At 38.9% G+C, this 16,769-nt stretch overlaps 1 protein-coding gene across 1 annotated transcript; it reads left to right on the top strand.

Moving 5' to 3' along the window:
- The first annotated feature begins 390 nt into the window (after positions 1-390).
- Positions 391-7,912, top strand: LOC147612760 (leucine-rich repeat receptor protein kinase HPCA1-like). The gene is made up of 19 exons (XM_086783326.1): positions 391-707; positions 1,776-1,908; positions 2,084-2,155; positions 2,263-2,337; positions 2,427-2,498; positions 2,597-2,764; positions 2,877-2,951; positions 3,030-3,101; positions 3,191-3,262; positions 3,397-3,465; positions 3,585-3,659; positions 3,788-3,862; positions 3,956-4,087; positions 5,017-5,510; positions 5,643-5,792; positions 6,052-6,194; positions 6,292-6,511; positions 6,768-7,006; positions 7,149-7,912. The coding sequence occupies exons 1-19, from the start codon at positions 563-565 to the stop codon at positions 7,629-7,631; spliced, it is 2,964 nt and encodes a 987-aa protein (XP_086639452.1). The 5' UTR covers positions 391-562; the 3' UTR covers positions 7,632-7,912.
- The last annotated feature ends 8,857 nt before the right edge of the window (positions 7,913-16,769 follow it).

Below are 16,769 nucleotides of genomic sequence, written 5' to 3'. Positions count from 1 at the left end.
TGGGCTTGAAGTTAGTCTTTTTTTTTTAACTTGGTTAGAAAAAAAGTTTATTGTCCTTTTTTTCACTAGTGAGAAAAAAATGTTTATTTCATGACACTATTGCAAGTTTGATTAATTCAATAAATCTTTACTTGCTTTAATATATATATGATTGATTCAATTTGATTGATTCAAATTGTCGGCAAAAAAAACCAGGTGGGCCCTGAGGGGACCCTATTTTAAATTAGCCTTGGATGATCTGAAAAAAAATTACTTTAAAAAAATATCGAATTGGTCTCCCATCATCAAAGAAATTGTCAAACTTAATTAATTAAGTGGCCGCCACATTGGAAAAAAATGTGATTCTTTCAAAGGTTCCGTTCTACACCACTCATATCTGTCTCTCACACACACACACACACACTCTCTACAGACGTTAATACCCCTCTCTCTCTCTCTCTCTCTCATACACGCGCGCGCGCGCGCACACACACTCTCTCTCTCTTCTGTCTGTCTCTCACACACTCTTCTCTCTCTCACCCCCCCCACACACACCCTCACTGTATCGGATCGCAGAAAGAGTATGGTTGTGAGCTTGAGACAGCAGCAGGCTGCAGCTGTTGGGCATGGTACTGGCTGGTTGAACGCTTCTGTGCTGCAGTTCATCATCGTCTTCTCTCTCATCGCCATCCCAAATATCGCAAAGGCTGTTACCCATCCGCAAGATGGTACTCTCCTTTCCATTCTTGTTAATCCTGCTTTCATTAGCATGCCATCAAGGTTTAACTTGCTATAACAGTGCCCCAAACCTCCCAAAACCTCCCATTATAGCATGCCTGCTCTGTAGTAGCAGTACATAAGATGGACCCTATTAAGCCACCCCAATTTATTTGGGTGGTGCTATATATTGGATACCCACGTTAAAATCAAGTACATAACATTAATCAATTGCTAGAAATTAGATTTCTAGATACCCAGTTATTTAGGTAATTTAATCTATATACGGATATTAATCAATTAGATACCCGATTTATTTAGGTGTTGTAACTTAGATACCCACAGGTAGCAGTAACATCAATTAGATGGCCAAGCTAACTAACAGTATTATCAACCAATTAACGCTAATTATCCCACTTCTAGTAGTTTAGTAGCAAACAATAAAACACCCTAATAGATAAGTTAGTCACTGGCACGGCCTTTATAAAAACAAACAAACAAACAGACAGATAGAGAAAGCCATGTATTTCTCAGGGTGTATTTGTGTGTACACACACATACATCTGCACATAAAACCATATGCATACATACACCATATGTTTGTATAGATGTGCATATATATGCTAGAACACTCACATTTGTGCACCCAAACACACATGTGTTTGCTCATCTGTACATACGTGTGGGTGTGTGTATGTGCACGCGCATGCGCGCGCGCGCACACACACACAGACACACATTTTTTGGGGGTAAAAACCAGTGCTCTATTACCAAAAAACAATATACATGAAGAAAGCTAAAAACAGTAGAAGAAGACTTCAAACTGTGGGATGTAAATAGCCTCCAGCTGTTGACAGTCATGTAGGGGCACACACACACACACATACATGTACATTTATACATGCATCACATAAATACACTCACATGTATCTCTACATGTGCAGATATATATGTGTGCAGATGCATACAGCCATGCACACATGTATCTTCACATCTAGACATGCATAGAGCCATGCACCACATGTATTCTTACATCTATAAATATACATATGATAGTTTGGTTATTTGCTTTGATGCAGTGGATGCACTTGTTGCTCTGCACACGGCTTGGTTGGGAAACCCTTCATCCTGGGATACCAGCACAGACCCCTGTGATAACCATTGGCTTGGTATCTGGTGCGACAGCAGCAACCAATCACGGGTTCTCGAAATGTAATCCCCTAAATGAGCTCAACTTTTTGCTAAATAGAGTCAAAAACTATATTTGTTTTCTGAAATATCTGTCTTTATATTATATTAATGGTGCAAAGGTACTCTCAACTTAGCCCAAAAGCATTGACTCCTTCAAAATAATCTTCTATTAATTACTCTTTTGGGTTCATATTAGGCTCCTCATCAATCAGGACTTGGCTGGAACCCTTTCTCCTGCGGTTGGAAACTTGACGTACCTGACAGATCTGTGGGTTTCCTAACCATCTAAATTGCAAGAGTTAATCTAACCATCCAAAGCCCCCTCTTGCCAGCACTTTATTAAAGTTTTTTGAAGCCATATTTTTTTCAATACAGGGATCTCTCATCAAATCCAAAGCTAGGAGGCACTCTCCCTACGGAAATAGGCAATTTGATAAACGTCCAGAGATTGTAAGAATCAACATGTCAAGTACTCTCTTCAATATATGTCTCAATGGTGCTAGGCCGAGGTATATTTGTTAAACGTGCATATTGTCCAGATTTTTGCAGTTTTGTAACTTCTCAGGCCCAATCCCATCCGAAATTGGGAACCTGCTTCTCTTAAATTATCTGTAAGTGCTCTCTAGAATGCATGCATCTTTTATCTGATATCATTTTAGCTATTTGCTCAGATCAAGCATCTTTTCATGATGATTGGGCCATGTTTCAGTGCCTTGTCTCAGAACTCCTTTACGGGACCTCTTCCTGCCACCATCGGCCTCCTCAAGGAGTTGATTTGGCTTGATGTATCAGGCAACTCTCTTAACGGGTCTCTGCCCGTGTCAAGCACAAGCGGCATCGGAAGTGGGCTGGATAATCTCACAAATGCACTACACTTGTAGGTCCTGTGTGTTTTTGAAGATGACTCATAATGGAATATTAGAAGGTATACGAACCTGAATCAGAAGTCTTACCATGGGATTCTTGTTTGTGGTGTTGATAAATGACAGCCATTTGCAAGATAATTTGTTTTCGGGGATCATTCCTTCCTCCATTTTTCACACAGAGATGCAGTTGATACACTTGTAAGTGCATCTTGATCAGTCTTTATGCCTTCTTAAAGATTTTGCAAGACACTAATGACATGGATTTTGCTTAATCAGATTGTTAAACAATAACAATCTCACCGGAAGCATTCCGTTAACCTTGGGGAATCTGCTCCATGTGGAGATCATGTGAGTATGTCAAAGTCTCAAAATTATGGATGTAATCACAAAAGGCTATGAGGTTAATCTTACATGCTTATTTACTTTCCTCTTGGCAGGTGCTTGGATTTTAACTTTCTGAATGATACAGTCCCATCTACTATCAACACTATCTCAAATCTCACCACATTGTAAGACTTTAAAGTAGCTTCAGGATGCCAGGCTTACATTTATACAGATTAATTGAGATAGAAAAACTACAAAATAGTGTACATTAAGCAAAGACATGTTTACGGGTGGCTAAACTGTGTGATTATACCTGCAGGCAGTTAAACAACAATAACCTGGCTGGCCCGCTACCAGACCTCTCCAACAACACAAAGCTACAAATGCTGTAAGAACTGTCACCATTATCTATGGAAATGCAAGGAATTAAATTCCCTTTAACATGTACCTATGATTTAGCCCATATTATAATGTTGCACTGATGATTTCATATGTTGCTTATTGCAGAACTGTTGGTAACAACCCATTCGAAACTTCCGGGATTCCAAGTTGGATAACTAACATGACAAACCTTTACTTACTGTAAAGAAGCTTTTCATCTCCTGTTTGCAGTATTTTAACTCTGCCCTGGCATTGTATTTAGATACCACACTATGTAGGATGGGCAAAATGTCTGGTGACCTTATTTCGGGTTTCGCTTTGGTTTACAGATCCATGGACTCTGCAAGCTTGACTGGCAGCATACCTGCTGAGATTTTCGGATTCAGCCCATATCTGTCCAATGTGTAAGCCTTCCTACATGGAAATGTTTGTGATTGTAAATGATGGAAACAATCCTGGATGAAGTAGCTGACAGCAGTCTCTGACTACTTTTATAGGACACTTGGATCAAACCAATTGAATGGCACATTAGACCTCACATCAGCAAACTCTTCATCACTTCTTCTTGTGAACCTCACAGACAATCAGATCACCAAATTTGACAAAGGCAATTACACACAAGAGTTACTGTGAGTGTTCTTGCTCTTCAAAAACATTTGCAGATTTATTTTCTTATTTTGGATCATGATAAAGTGTAGAGGCACTCAAAACTGACTCATTCATAACTCACAAGGATTGTGATTGAGACCTGGTTTGGTCAATCAATCTGATGGAGGTATGCTCATAATTAGGCCAGACATGAGAACATGTGAAAAAAGGCAGGCATTCACATTGACATACGAACAAATCCTAATTGAAAGTTATGGATACAACCGTTGAACCTGTTTGAGTCTATTCTCAAGTACACCCAATCACCCACTTTATACTTTAAATCCCTTCGGTGTCGATCTGCTTGGTGCTTGTAACTGGCCTGTGCCTTGCCAGTGCTCTGCTCACCTACTTTAGGATTTGATCATAGTCTCCCGTTACTGATCTGCTGCATTCACAAACACGCTCTTGAGGTTCCCATGGCTGAGGACAAATTGGCAGCTGAATGCTGCTTCCTGTGGAGTCCTTCGAATGAGTGAAAAAGAGTCATTTGAAGTGGCCTTTATCAATCCCAAAAAACCCTCCTAGTTTGATTCTTGATCATGTACGTAGCATCTCAGCACACATCAAAAGCTAGCTTATTATAAATTCATGTTTCACCATCTCCTATTGATTTGCCATTGCCTTTCAAAGTTGTTGAAGAGTGCATTACCATTGAGCCATCGAACAGAAGACAAGCAGGGAGCTACTTGTTTTATACATGACACAGGCTCTCAAAAGTACTGGCTTGGTGAGGAGCAACATGTGGTTTAGTTGGAAGTCGGTTTTGTTTGACCTTGAAAGTACTCTGACTGCTGAGGCCTTCAATATGTGTTAATAAGCAATTATCATCTGTTAAGTTCTGCTCAATATGGATGGATTGTTAGTTATTTAGTATACTGATGCTTTGTTACACTTTTGATCCCAACAGGCTGGATGGAAACCCTTACTGTGTGAGCAATCCAACTGAATGCACCACAATGCAATCGAGCGTACCCCCTGCTGCATCTACAAGTACTGCAGTGGCATCTGAATGCCCAAATAAGTGTTCTTCTGAGTATGCAATCAACCCTAAAGATTCTGGGAGCTGCCAATGTGCTCGCCCTGTTGTGGGAACATGTAGCTTTTATGCAACAAAAATTCCCCTCCTGACGGACTACAATATCAGCGAAATGGAGCAGGAATTTACGACCGGGTTGAGCAACAGCCTGTTCTTTCAAGGCGTCACATTGCGGGACACCCAGACAGTGGTGGATATTGTTTCATATAATGAAGTGACAGTATCAATTTTCCCACCTAACAGCACAACTCTTTGGTCTTCAAGTGCTGCAGCTCTCATATCATATGTTCTCCAAAATCAGGATATAGAATTCCCTTTGATTGGTCCTATGACATGTGGGTTCACAGGGAGCCCATATGTACCGGGTGAGTCATCACTTACTCTGGTCATCTCTTTAACCTGGTGTATCAAGCTTTGACACACAGCTTGGGTTTCATTGTATTCTTTCTTTCATGTGGGAGTGGATCTTAGTTTTGTTATGATTGTTTGTGATGCAGTTCTTGTAGTGAACAAACTGAGCACAGGTGCCAAAATCGGCATTGGAGTTGGAGCAGCTGTTTTAGGGATTACAATCTTGGTGCTTGGTGTTTATGCCATGAAGCTAAAAAAGAGAGCTACGAAAGCAGAGAAACTGAACAAGCCCTTTGGTGAGTAGGCCTGGAATCTTCTGTAGCATCATGAGTACTCAGATTGGAACTAATTTATTTATAATCATTATTCTCAACCTACCACCTAATGATCAAGGTTAGATCCTGCTTTCTAACCACCATTCAACAGTAGGGATCGAATTTGTGGTCCAATTATCATTCTTAACGTTATATAGAAGATAATCATACTTCAATAATAAAGAAGACAAATGTAGATGCTGGGACTCAAATCTCTAAATCTTTAGTGGATTTTTTCTAGCTGCTTGGATTGCAGCGGGTCAAGAAGAGACTGCAGACATCCCCCGATTGAAAGGTGCCCGATGGTTCTCCTTAGAAGAAATACGGAAGTGTACAAACAACTTTAGTCACAGCAATGCCATTGGTGAAGGAGGATATGGGAAAGTATGGTTTTGTAGCTTCATCCATAATTCTTAGTATTGTTGAGTCATATTTACTTGCAATGTGCTAACTTTAGTAATCATTTTGTTTGGATTAACAGGTGTACAAAGGTTTTCTCTTATCAGGAGATCGAGTGGCCATTAAGAGGGCAAGTACCAGCTCTTTGCAAGGTGCCACCGAATTCAAGAATGAGATAGAGCTTTTGTCTAGAGTACATCACAGGAACCTGGTTGGTTTGATTGGATTTTGCTTTGAAGAAGGCGAGCAAATGCTCGTGTATGAGTATATGCCGAATGGGACATTAAGAGATTGCCTATCAGGTACTGTTGGCAACAGCTGGTCTAGAATAATATTAATGACTTTCCTTAGTCCCCAGCCATGTAGAAGGGGTTTGAATCTCAAGGCAGCTGCCTGAGTTCATACCAAGCCGTTAGACACAATGTTTCCTATCACTAAATGAATACATTAGACTCTCAAAAAAAGGACATTCAGGAGTGATTGGCTTTTGGTTTAATTGATTTGAGGGGGCAAAAGTAAGTTAAGTGAAACTTTTTGGCTTCTCTTTTGTTTCCACAGGTCGGACCGGACTCCGGATGGACTGGAATAGAAGAATTGGGCTTGCCCTAGGTTCTGCAAGGGGCATTGCTTATCTGCACACTGAAGCTAATCCACCTATTATCCATAGAGATATCAAGTCCAGTAACATACTTCTAGATGAGAAGCTGGTGGCCAAGGTTGCAGATTTTGGGCTCTCCAAGCTTGCACCTGATGGGGATGCAGTTGATCCTATGTCCACACAAGTGAAAGGAACACTGGTAAGGACCCCATTATTGCAGATCTGCACGTCTTTTTGTACCCTGCAATATAAAAGGTGGCCAAATGCTTAGACAATTCTTGTTGATGTTACCTAGTGTACTACAGACACATTCTTTGATGCTGCTCTTCATTAATTTGCAGGGATACATGGACCCAGACTACTACATGACTAACCGGCTCACTGACAAGAGTGACGTATATAGTTTTGGTGTAGTGATGCTGGAGCTGGTCACTGGCAGGCTACCCATTCAGGGAGGCAAGTACATAGTACGCGAGGTGACAACAGCACTTGCAAAGGGTGGCATGGATTTAGTAGTGCAAAACTTGGTGGATCCTGATCTCACTGATTATCCACTCAAGGCCATGAAACGACTAGTAGAGGTAGCACTAAACTCTGTGCAGGATGATCCAGCTGAGCGGCTCACCATGGCTGAGGTAGTCAAGGAGCTTGAGGCCCTTGTACAAGTGGGCCCCGCCGCAGTTGCCTTGAACATAGATATGGGTGAGGAGCGCTCCAAGTTGTATGGAGAGGGCTTACCATACATGCAACAAAGCTCTGGTAATTCATCATTTGCATATAGTGGGAGCTATGTTGGGATGTCTAGACCTGTAGAGCCCAAGTGATCAAATATTGGGTTATTGAAAGGGCAGCTCAATGCATGTGCAAAGCCATGGTTTAATCTACAGGAGTGCAGCAACTGATAAACCATCAGTGCATTCTTTTGTTTGGAGAAATGACTGTACACTGCCCATACTTACAATGTTGTACAGTATAGCTTTAAGAGTGAGGCAATTTAGCTGCCCTCTGAGTAGAACACAATGTTGTACAATAGCTAAAAAGAGAGAATGCAATTTAGCTTCCCTTCAAACATTTTCTTAATATGATGGAACATTATTTTGTAAAAGTGAAATAGATCAGTGGCCACATCTATGGGTTACAAGTGTAACAAATCCAAAATGACACATGTACTACTAGTTGGTGATTCTGATTCCTCCAACAAATGGTGTCTCCATTTCCTTGTTTTGGATGTGTGGTGTGTCTCCATTTATTGATCCATGAGTAGCAATATGTTGATGTGTCCAACATCATCACTTGCACTTTGGGTGAAAAATTTGGAAAAGATCAGGAAAACAAGGTTAAGAAATATAATATTTAAATGTTTAGAAAGGTTGTAGGGAGTCTTGCATGTATGTTTTGCATTTGTGTGTGCAACAAGTGGAAATGGTAACAATAATAATGGCAACAGTGAAGTGTAAGTAGGTAGTGTTAGTAGAGTAGTAGTTATTAGGCTTTATGTAGAAGGTAGAATTGTATATATCCAATAACTTGAAGTAAAGTAAACATTTTATAATATGATTAATGAAATAAATACTAATAAGTAAGTATATAATATATCCTTTTATGTACCATTGTATATATCATATAATCTAAAATGAAATGTAAACTTTAATATATTAAGGTAACCCTCCATGTAGTGAAGTGATTAGGAGATTGAAGTCCTAACCAAGTTTACCTTATGGAAGAAAAGGTTAAAAATATCACGTTACACCCTTTATTATTGGGAAGGAGGAACTTAGATATGCACAATACACCCACAAAACGTTGTGGGTGCATATTCACAAAGGAATGTTCTTTTGACGATTCCCTTGAGCATGCTTTTCTACGTACCTTTAATCATTAGATTGCACTCATCAATAATTGACAAAATTTTGATTTGTTTGAGACTTCACTTCCTTTTCAACAGCAGGTTACTTATTACTTTGTGATTTTTATAAGGATTTTGCAAAAAAGACAAGAATCATCACTTGTCAAATTGCAAAAGAAGAATATATTTCTTATCAATTCCTAATGCATTTATTAAAAAATCATACTAGAAATTATTAGAAATTTCTAACTTTAAAGAGTTTTAGTTAGCTAGAGAATGAAATTACAAAAATGCCAAAATATATCTATACTTATTCCACACACACACACACACACACACACTACGCATGCTCGCGCACGCACAGACGCGCATGCATGCAATATTATAAAACTATATAAATATTATATATTTTTATATTTTAACTTTTGAAAGTATTATAATATACATATTATTATATATATTATATTATTTATAATATAAATCTTGAATTATTTTAATTTTAAACGTATATTCATACTAATACTCTATATATCTATATTGATACTAGTAATAAGAGAAAATATAGAAGCTATGTGGTGCTATGTGACACTATGTGGCATTTACTTGTTTCCATTTTACTAGACCATGAAAGAAAGCTACATCTAGATTAACCTAGATTAGCCTATCTTAGGGTGATTAGCCTAAGATTTGAGAGAAATGATATTTTTTTTAATTAGTAACGCGTTTAGTACCAAATTAGGCTTATTTTGACTTAAATACATGACCACCCTTTCACATTAGTCCATGGGCATGGTCCTTTTCCCATTCTCCAATCTCCTAGCCTTGGGCCTAAATCACATGAGATCTTTAACTTTGTTTTACAAACCGTCCCCACCCAAGATGTTCGTCCTCGAAACCATAGATGTGTACACGTACAATCCACATGGATGGAATATATCACCAAGGACTCATATCAACATCTTGCTCATATATCACCAAGGACTCATATCAACATCTTGCTCATATATCACCAAGGACTCATGTCAACATCTTGCTCATACTCATGTCATGTATGTGGTGCCGAAAACACATATGTATGGCTGTAAAATTTCCCCAAAGCCTTCAAAACAAGCCATAACATCTACTCCATAATGGCATGAGAGCGTCGTGTAACTTCCAAGCACTATGCATTCAGAATCCAAGGGTATAGGACTATCCATAGTGAATTTCAGCAAGCTAATTCACTGCTATTAAGCCTCATTTTGGAACCCTCAATGCATCCAATAACCCATTAAACCCTTCCAATGTAGAGGCGGGTTGCAAGAAGCTTCTTCCTTAGGTAATCCTTGCCGTTTGACCAAGTACTCCACACCAAGGTTTGGTTACAAATGACCCACTGTGTTTCGAACCCATTAATACGTAAGAAAATAAAGATAAGTATAAGTAAGTACAATTGTAAATATAAGTATAAATATATATTTAAGTGTAAACAATAATATAATTAATTATCCTAGAAATATAAATATGATTTATGATTTCTTATATTTTAATGAAGTGTCATTAATTTTAAGTCTATGGATATAAGTATAAAAATAAATATAACTTTAAGTATATATTTAAGTGCAAATAATAATATAAGTAACTTTGTAAATAATATAATAATAATAATAATAATAATAATAATAATAATAATAATAATATGTAACAAGAAATAGAAGTATGATTTATTTTTATTAGGAGAATGATGAGGAGCCAATGGTGCCTCTTCTCACCTATGAAGAGAAGGAGCCATAGGAGACAGTCCTGGACAAGCAAGAGGAGGAGGCACGTAGCTTGTCTTTGGACTTGTCGACTATCCACCACCAGGAAGCAGCCCATCCTACTGAGAATGCAAAACTTGCATCATTGAGTGCCATCACTATAGATGGTGTTGAGTACTTGCTCATGCAGGATGTCCTTGAGGTCTTGGATTTGAGGGAGGAAGAGCTGTACTGCCACCTTGTCCGGGATGTTGATGAAGACCTCATTGACTTTGACACTGTGGATGTCCCTCCACAAGTAATTGAGATTGGCCGATATGATGGCAGGAGCATGGATGATGTCTCTCCAATCATCCACATCCAAAGAAGTGCTGCAGAAGCTGCTCCTGACTATGATATCTCAGATGTAGAATTTGAGAGGTTGCAGGAGGAGCTCTTTGGACCTCGACCACGCATTGACCTCTCAGGCCCTCTACATGGTGATAGAGTGATCACTAAGGCAGACCTAGATGCACCATGATGATGCTGAGAAGGTATGTAAATTTTTTTTAAAATCTTCCTGAAAATTTCGGTGCGGAGCCTCAGGGGCCTGGGGATCCCACACATACAATTTCAACTCATTTGAGAATATTTTTTTTCATGCAATTGTATTTTGGAATAATTTTTGACATTTTATTTTTGCATGCAAATATTTTCTTCAAGAAATTGTCTATGTCGAAATTGTCTATGTCGATGAGTTTGCATCAAGAGCTGGTGGAACAAGGTGTGGCAGAGGAAAAGTCCAGGATGCAGCTTTGAAGGAATATATTAGCAAGATCTTCCAAGACATCATTGTCTTTCACAAAGTATGCTCCCCTGATGGACAAGTCTCTCTCATGAAGATCAAGGCTTTAACAAAGGGTGCTGCATTCAAGTCCATGCTTGTGAAATCAAGCTTAGAGAAGGTGGTGCTTGTGAAACGCTCCAAGCTCGTATATTTGTTCAAAAGCTCAGCGTGGAGGGAAGATTCATTCACTTGTTGGTCTAGGCCTTACTACTGGGAATATTGATCTTCATGCTATCCAACTTGAGCTTGATGGAAATTTTGTTGTAATTCCTTCGCTTAAAGCTCCTACTGACTTTGCTGAGCCTAGTACTAAGAGGCACAGAGTTTAGGGTTTTTGTACTTGCTTCTCTGTCATGATGTAACAGCCTCTATATCAATAAAAATATATTTTGGAAGTTTTGTTGTATTCGTGCGATCAACAAATAATATTTAATCATTAATTTGAAATTGAAATCATAATACAATTATAATTGCCAGATATAATCAAGCAGACAATTGGCAAGGATAAAAAAAAATATATTTTCATTAAGTAAAGCATTTACATCATGATCACATGAGATTACATTTTGGCATATACATGAGATTACAAGATCTCCCTAAAACTACGGCTCATCACCATAATCTTCCATCCACTTCCGCACATGCGTAGAACTAGCCGCATATCTTTGTCAGTGATAGTGACTCTCTTGGCATGAACTGCTGCGTACACTATGTCACCATACATGTCCACCAAAAAAGCTTCAGCAGCCTCTTGAAGAGCTTCCAAAGCTACTACTATCCATTGTGTGCGAGCCTCACTATTGCTGACCACCCGACGATGCCATCGACAGATATCTGGCTCTCATCCATGATCTCCCTAACGAGGCGATGAAAAGGTCTCCTCGTGGGATTAGGCAGTTTGTCGTCTTCTGATACTTTCTTATTTCTCGAAGAGCGAGGGTGCTAGGTCTCCACTGACGTTTGCGATGTGTGGGCGGTGCTCGGGGACCCGACCTTCACGAGATCAACCCTCCTGGCAGTCTGCTTGGTGCGAGCCATGTTCTTGAAGAAGATAAAACAAGAATAGAATGAAAATGAAAGACTCTAAACTTGTATTTATAACTTCAAAAATTGAAAATATAACTTATATTTATAACTTCAAAAATTAAAAATATAACTTATATTTATATTTTTATAGAATGAAAATAAATAACTCTTAAATTTTTTAGTAATTTTTTATTATATTTACTAATTTTCTTATTATAAGAGCCCCTCTGATGCAACATTCAGGCTTGCATGGTACATTGCCGCTTGCTTCGGACTTTTTTTCATCCTTCTTTATTTTTACTTGGCCTCGATGTAAACCCATCCCAGATAATACTTCTTCCATCTTTTTACATGTTTCTTGGGCATCAGAAGCTGCTGCATTTTATAAGCAAAACACACATATTCATAAACCAATTTGTCTATGATCCTCACTAGCGCATGCAAAGTGCAAAAGTGTACTCTTGTCAAGGGGATGTCAAGAATAGGATCCCACTTAGAATCTACTCGTACCATTTGGCCCCCACGGCAAACAAACTCTGATTTGAGTGATCTTTGGCTCTATGGAGAGGTGTTGGAGTGTGTAATCCATGTATGTGGTTAGCTTTGACTTGGTCAAAGCTGTAGTACTCTCTGTTTTGACTTTTCTACAAAAAGTCACAACAAGTAGCAAATTGGCCTTTTGGCACTTGCAATGATGTCCAATTTGGGATTTCTTCGACTCTATAGGATGGTCTAAGAGTTTACTATCCAACTATGAAGTCAATTTTGGTTCAATCTAAGTGGATCAAAATTGTTAAAAACAAGGCAGTCAGTACAAAATATGACCTAGCCAGTTAACCGGATGTCCGAATGGAGAGGTTAAGGGTGAGAAAGAGAGCTTAAGGGATGGGGAATCCAACCCTATATCCAATTTTTCTTTAATAATCCAAAACCTCTTCTACTAAATTAGGTTTTTGTCCTTTGTTGTTAAAAGAGGAATCTTTTTCCAAGTATAAGCTTAAACCAAATTCTCACAACATTACATAAATTGAATAGAGAAAAATTAAACAAACATAAGAAGAACGTAAACACTTGAAAAATATACTTCACCACACAAAATACAAGCAATCTCCCCCCTCATGCGTGTATCTCCCATTTCCACGACATAAGTATTTTGAGAATTGCATTCAATGTATAGTCTAAGGAGCTATTAATAGTTGTGCATACAAATTTGGGCTTTCTTTTCCACTTTTGGTATTTTTCGTTACATATAAATAACCTTGTCAAAGTTTCTAAGGTTTATACATATCAAAACCTTTGCTCAATGCTAAATATTGATGGGCCTTTACACATAAAATAATATTGTGCATTCTCACACATCAAATAGCCTTGTGCACATCCGCACATAAAATAATCTTGTGCACACTCACACATAAATTAATCTTGTGCACACTCGCACATAAAATCTAGCCACATGATAGGCTTACAAAATGAATAATGAAACTCTAATACATGATTAGCACATGTTCTTCATCTTCACACCGACACCTAAATCACTACCCTCGCACATCTCATTCCATATACGACACCTCATGAGGTATGTATAGATTTCTTCAATTGCCATATCCAACTCCGATACGACCACCCTAGCTGTTTACTTCAAGAATTGCATTAGTATAATAGTACTCAGTGACTCTACGCATAGAGATGAAAACCCAAGAACAAGAAAGCTATGAGTCTTATGACCAACAAGACCCATATGAGTAGCAAAAATATGATCCATATAAGTATCTTGACCAAAGTTCACCTATATACTACACCTCTCTATTGGAGGCCATCATGCGACAAAAATGAGCAAGAGACCTCAACAATATGGTGCGTAGGCCGTTGATGCAAAGGCCCACATCATACTATGGAGTACCCTCACAAAGACCTTGTACCAAATCCCTCGAGTGCTAGCATTTCAAATCCCATGCCCAATCCCAATGTAATTTCTTATGGGGGCACAAATTATAAGTGGGGATTTGACCATGTCTACAATTTTTGTCCCAAAAGAGAGTGATAATTACCCCCATGGTAGAAGCATTTTCCTCCACTTCGATGAAAGGGGAGACTAATTCTCCAATGAGTTCAGTGTGAGTACTTAAGAAAGCATAGAATTTAGAGGTAATTCACATGCATGTACACTCCGCATAGTAAAATGGTGTTGGTGAGAGAGGAAGATATTGGAATTTCTCAATTGAATAGCACATGGCAAGTACTAAAACAACCATTGTTTATAAAATAATTCATTCATAGTGTATTTATTGTACCAACTTTTTCTTGGTTTTAGGTGATCTCAAAACATTGAAATGCATGCATAATATATTGAAAGGAGGTAATGCTAAATGTCAATGTCTTTAAATATTATATGAAATTTGCAAAAATAATGGATTCAAAAAATTGGATAATAGCACCAAACATGCATGGAAAAGACCCTAATTTATATCTGTGTTGAACACACCATTGGAAAGGGTACATCTATGCATACTACATAAGTTATGCAGCAGAATAATTGGAAAACTTGTATTCTTGTATATTGGATTTTCATGGAAGCTCATAAATATATGTAAGAGGAAAAAAAAATCAAAGCACAAGAAAAAGTTCTATAAAAAATTGGCCTACATTGTAAGATCCCTGTTCCCACCGAGCAACGGATTCAGGATACTGGCAGCGGAAGTAGCACTTCTCGCGTGGGACAGGGGTCCCACATTCAGGGTCTCACCCATAGATATCCGGATAAGAGACTAATCTGTCGGTTATTCCAAAACCAAACCCGGAAAAACTTCCTTTACCGGAAAGCACGGGTGATTCCACCAGAAAAAACTCTTACTCTAACGTAGTCAAACCCTTACTGATCAACAGATCCGACTGCATCTATAAAGATACTTGGTCAGATCAAGGAAGAAACTTGCACTTGGATCATTGGGATCGACGCTTTCTTCCCCATCAAGAGGCATAGCCGTTGATTCCTATCCATAGAACAATTACTATCCGGGATTTACTTTATCTATCGTAGTAACAGAATTTGAGTCTCGATTTACGGATCCATCAGTCCAGCCTAACCCCATCCAGTCCCATGGGTTAGCCAACCGCCCAACCACTGTAGTGATGGGATCCAATTAAGAATTTGGTTAGGTTTTGTCCCGGGTACCAAGGAAAAGAGTTCCAAGGCCCCCTAGCCGGAAGTTCATGCAAAAATAAAACTAGTCACACCACTTACACACCCAATATGAAATTACCTTTTCACAGATTCAACCAGTTTTAAAACAATCCTTTCATAAAACCATAGTATCACTGATCACCATCTTCCAATTTATCCGGTTGATTCTTAATTTTCCCATCATTCCTTCATCAGAGTATCTATGGCATCATTGGCAACTAGGACGCTCACCACCTGTCCACTCAGGGGCCGTTTCCTAATTCCTAGCCCATAATACTCGGCAATATAATCACTTATCAAGATGGACTCTCGTTGAAGATCAGCAAGATCAACCAACAGATCCATATAAAGAGCCATGGACTCATCCGTTGGTCAGTCAACCAGATCCATGCCCGGTTTCAGAAAACAACTCTTTCTCCTTGTTCCAATATCTTCCTCGACGCAGGCGTGGGTATCCTAGGCGACCCAGAGCCCGAGCACCGTATGGTCAGCACCCTCTAGGATCCTTCGCAGGTGACCTAGCTCTTCACTCATAGGCCGCTTTCTTGGCCCCTCATCCACCGTACTGGAAGCTCACCATTTTAATCGCACCGAGGCTGGTCAAGACCTCGACCGACCTTGCTACGCGAGACGTCCTCCATTGACTCTCCGTCAGCAGTTGCAACTTTATCAGTTAGGTCTCCACGACCTTGATCACAAGATGGTCAAAATGCTTTCCCAGCATTCTTGACATAAAACAGTCATTTACAAACAGCATTTACAAACAGTCACAAAATACAGTTTCTATATTAACTCTCATTTTTCCACATTATCCTTCATCAATCCACATTGCTTATTCCACATTCCAGTTATATGTGTACTCATCCCATCACATCATTTTTCCATCTCATCACTTCAGATTCCTTCACATCACATATCATATATTCACATCCATACATGTATCCACATCCACATCTACATCCATGCATCTATTTTCACATCCACATCTACATGCACATTCATGCATCCTCATCCATACATCCACATCTACATGCATATTCACATCCATACATCCACATCTATATGCTTACATTCACATCTACATGCATACATCCACATCCCATCCATGCATCTACATCGACATCCTCATTTACATCCATACATCCACATTCACACTCACATCTACATGCATACATCCATACATACACATCCACATTTACATCCATATTCTCACCCTATCACAACTGATATACATCTTATCCCATCACATACACTTCTTACCTCATCCCATACACATCCTATCACTTCTTAACTCATCTTATCACATCCTAACTCATCTCTTATGCATACCTCTATGCATGAAAT

Source organism: Cibotium barometz, chromosome 45 (assembly GCF_041138505.1).
Source record: "Cibotium barometz isolate CiBa-2024 chromosome 45, ASM4113850v1, whole genome shotgun sequence".
NCBI classification, from domain to species: Eukaryota; Viridiplantae; Streptophyta; class Polypodiopsida; order Cyatheales; family Cibotiaceae; genus Cibotium; species Cibotium barometz.
This window is presented reverse-complemented; position numbering and strand designations above follow the sequence as displayed.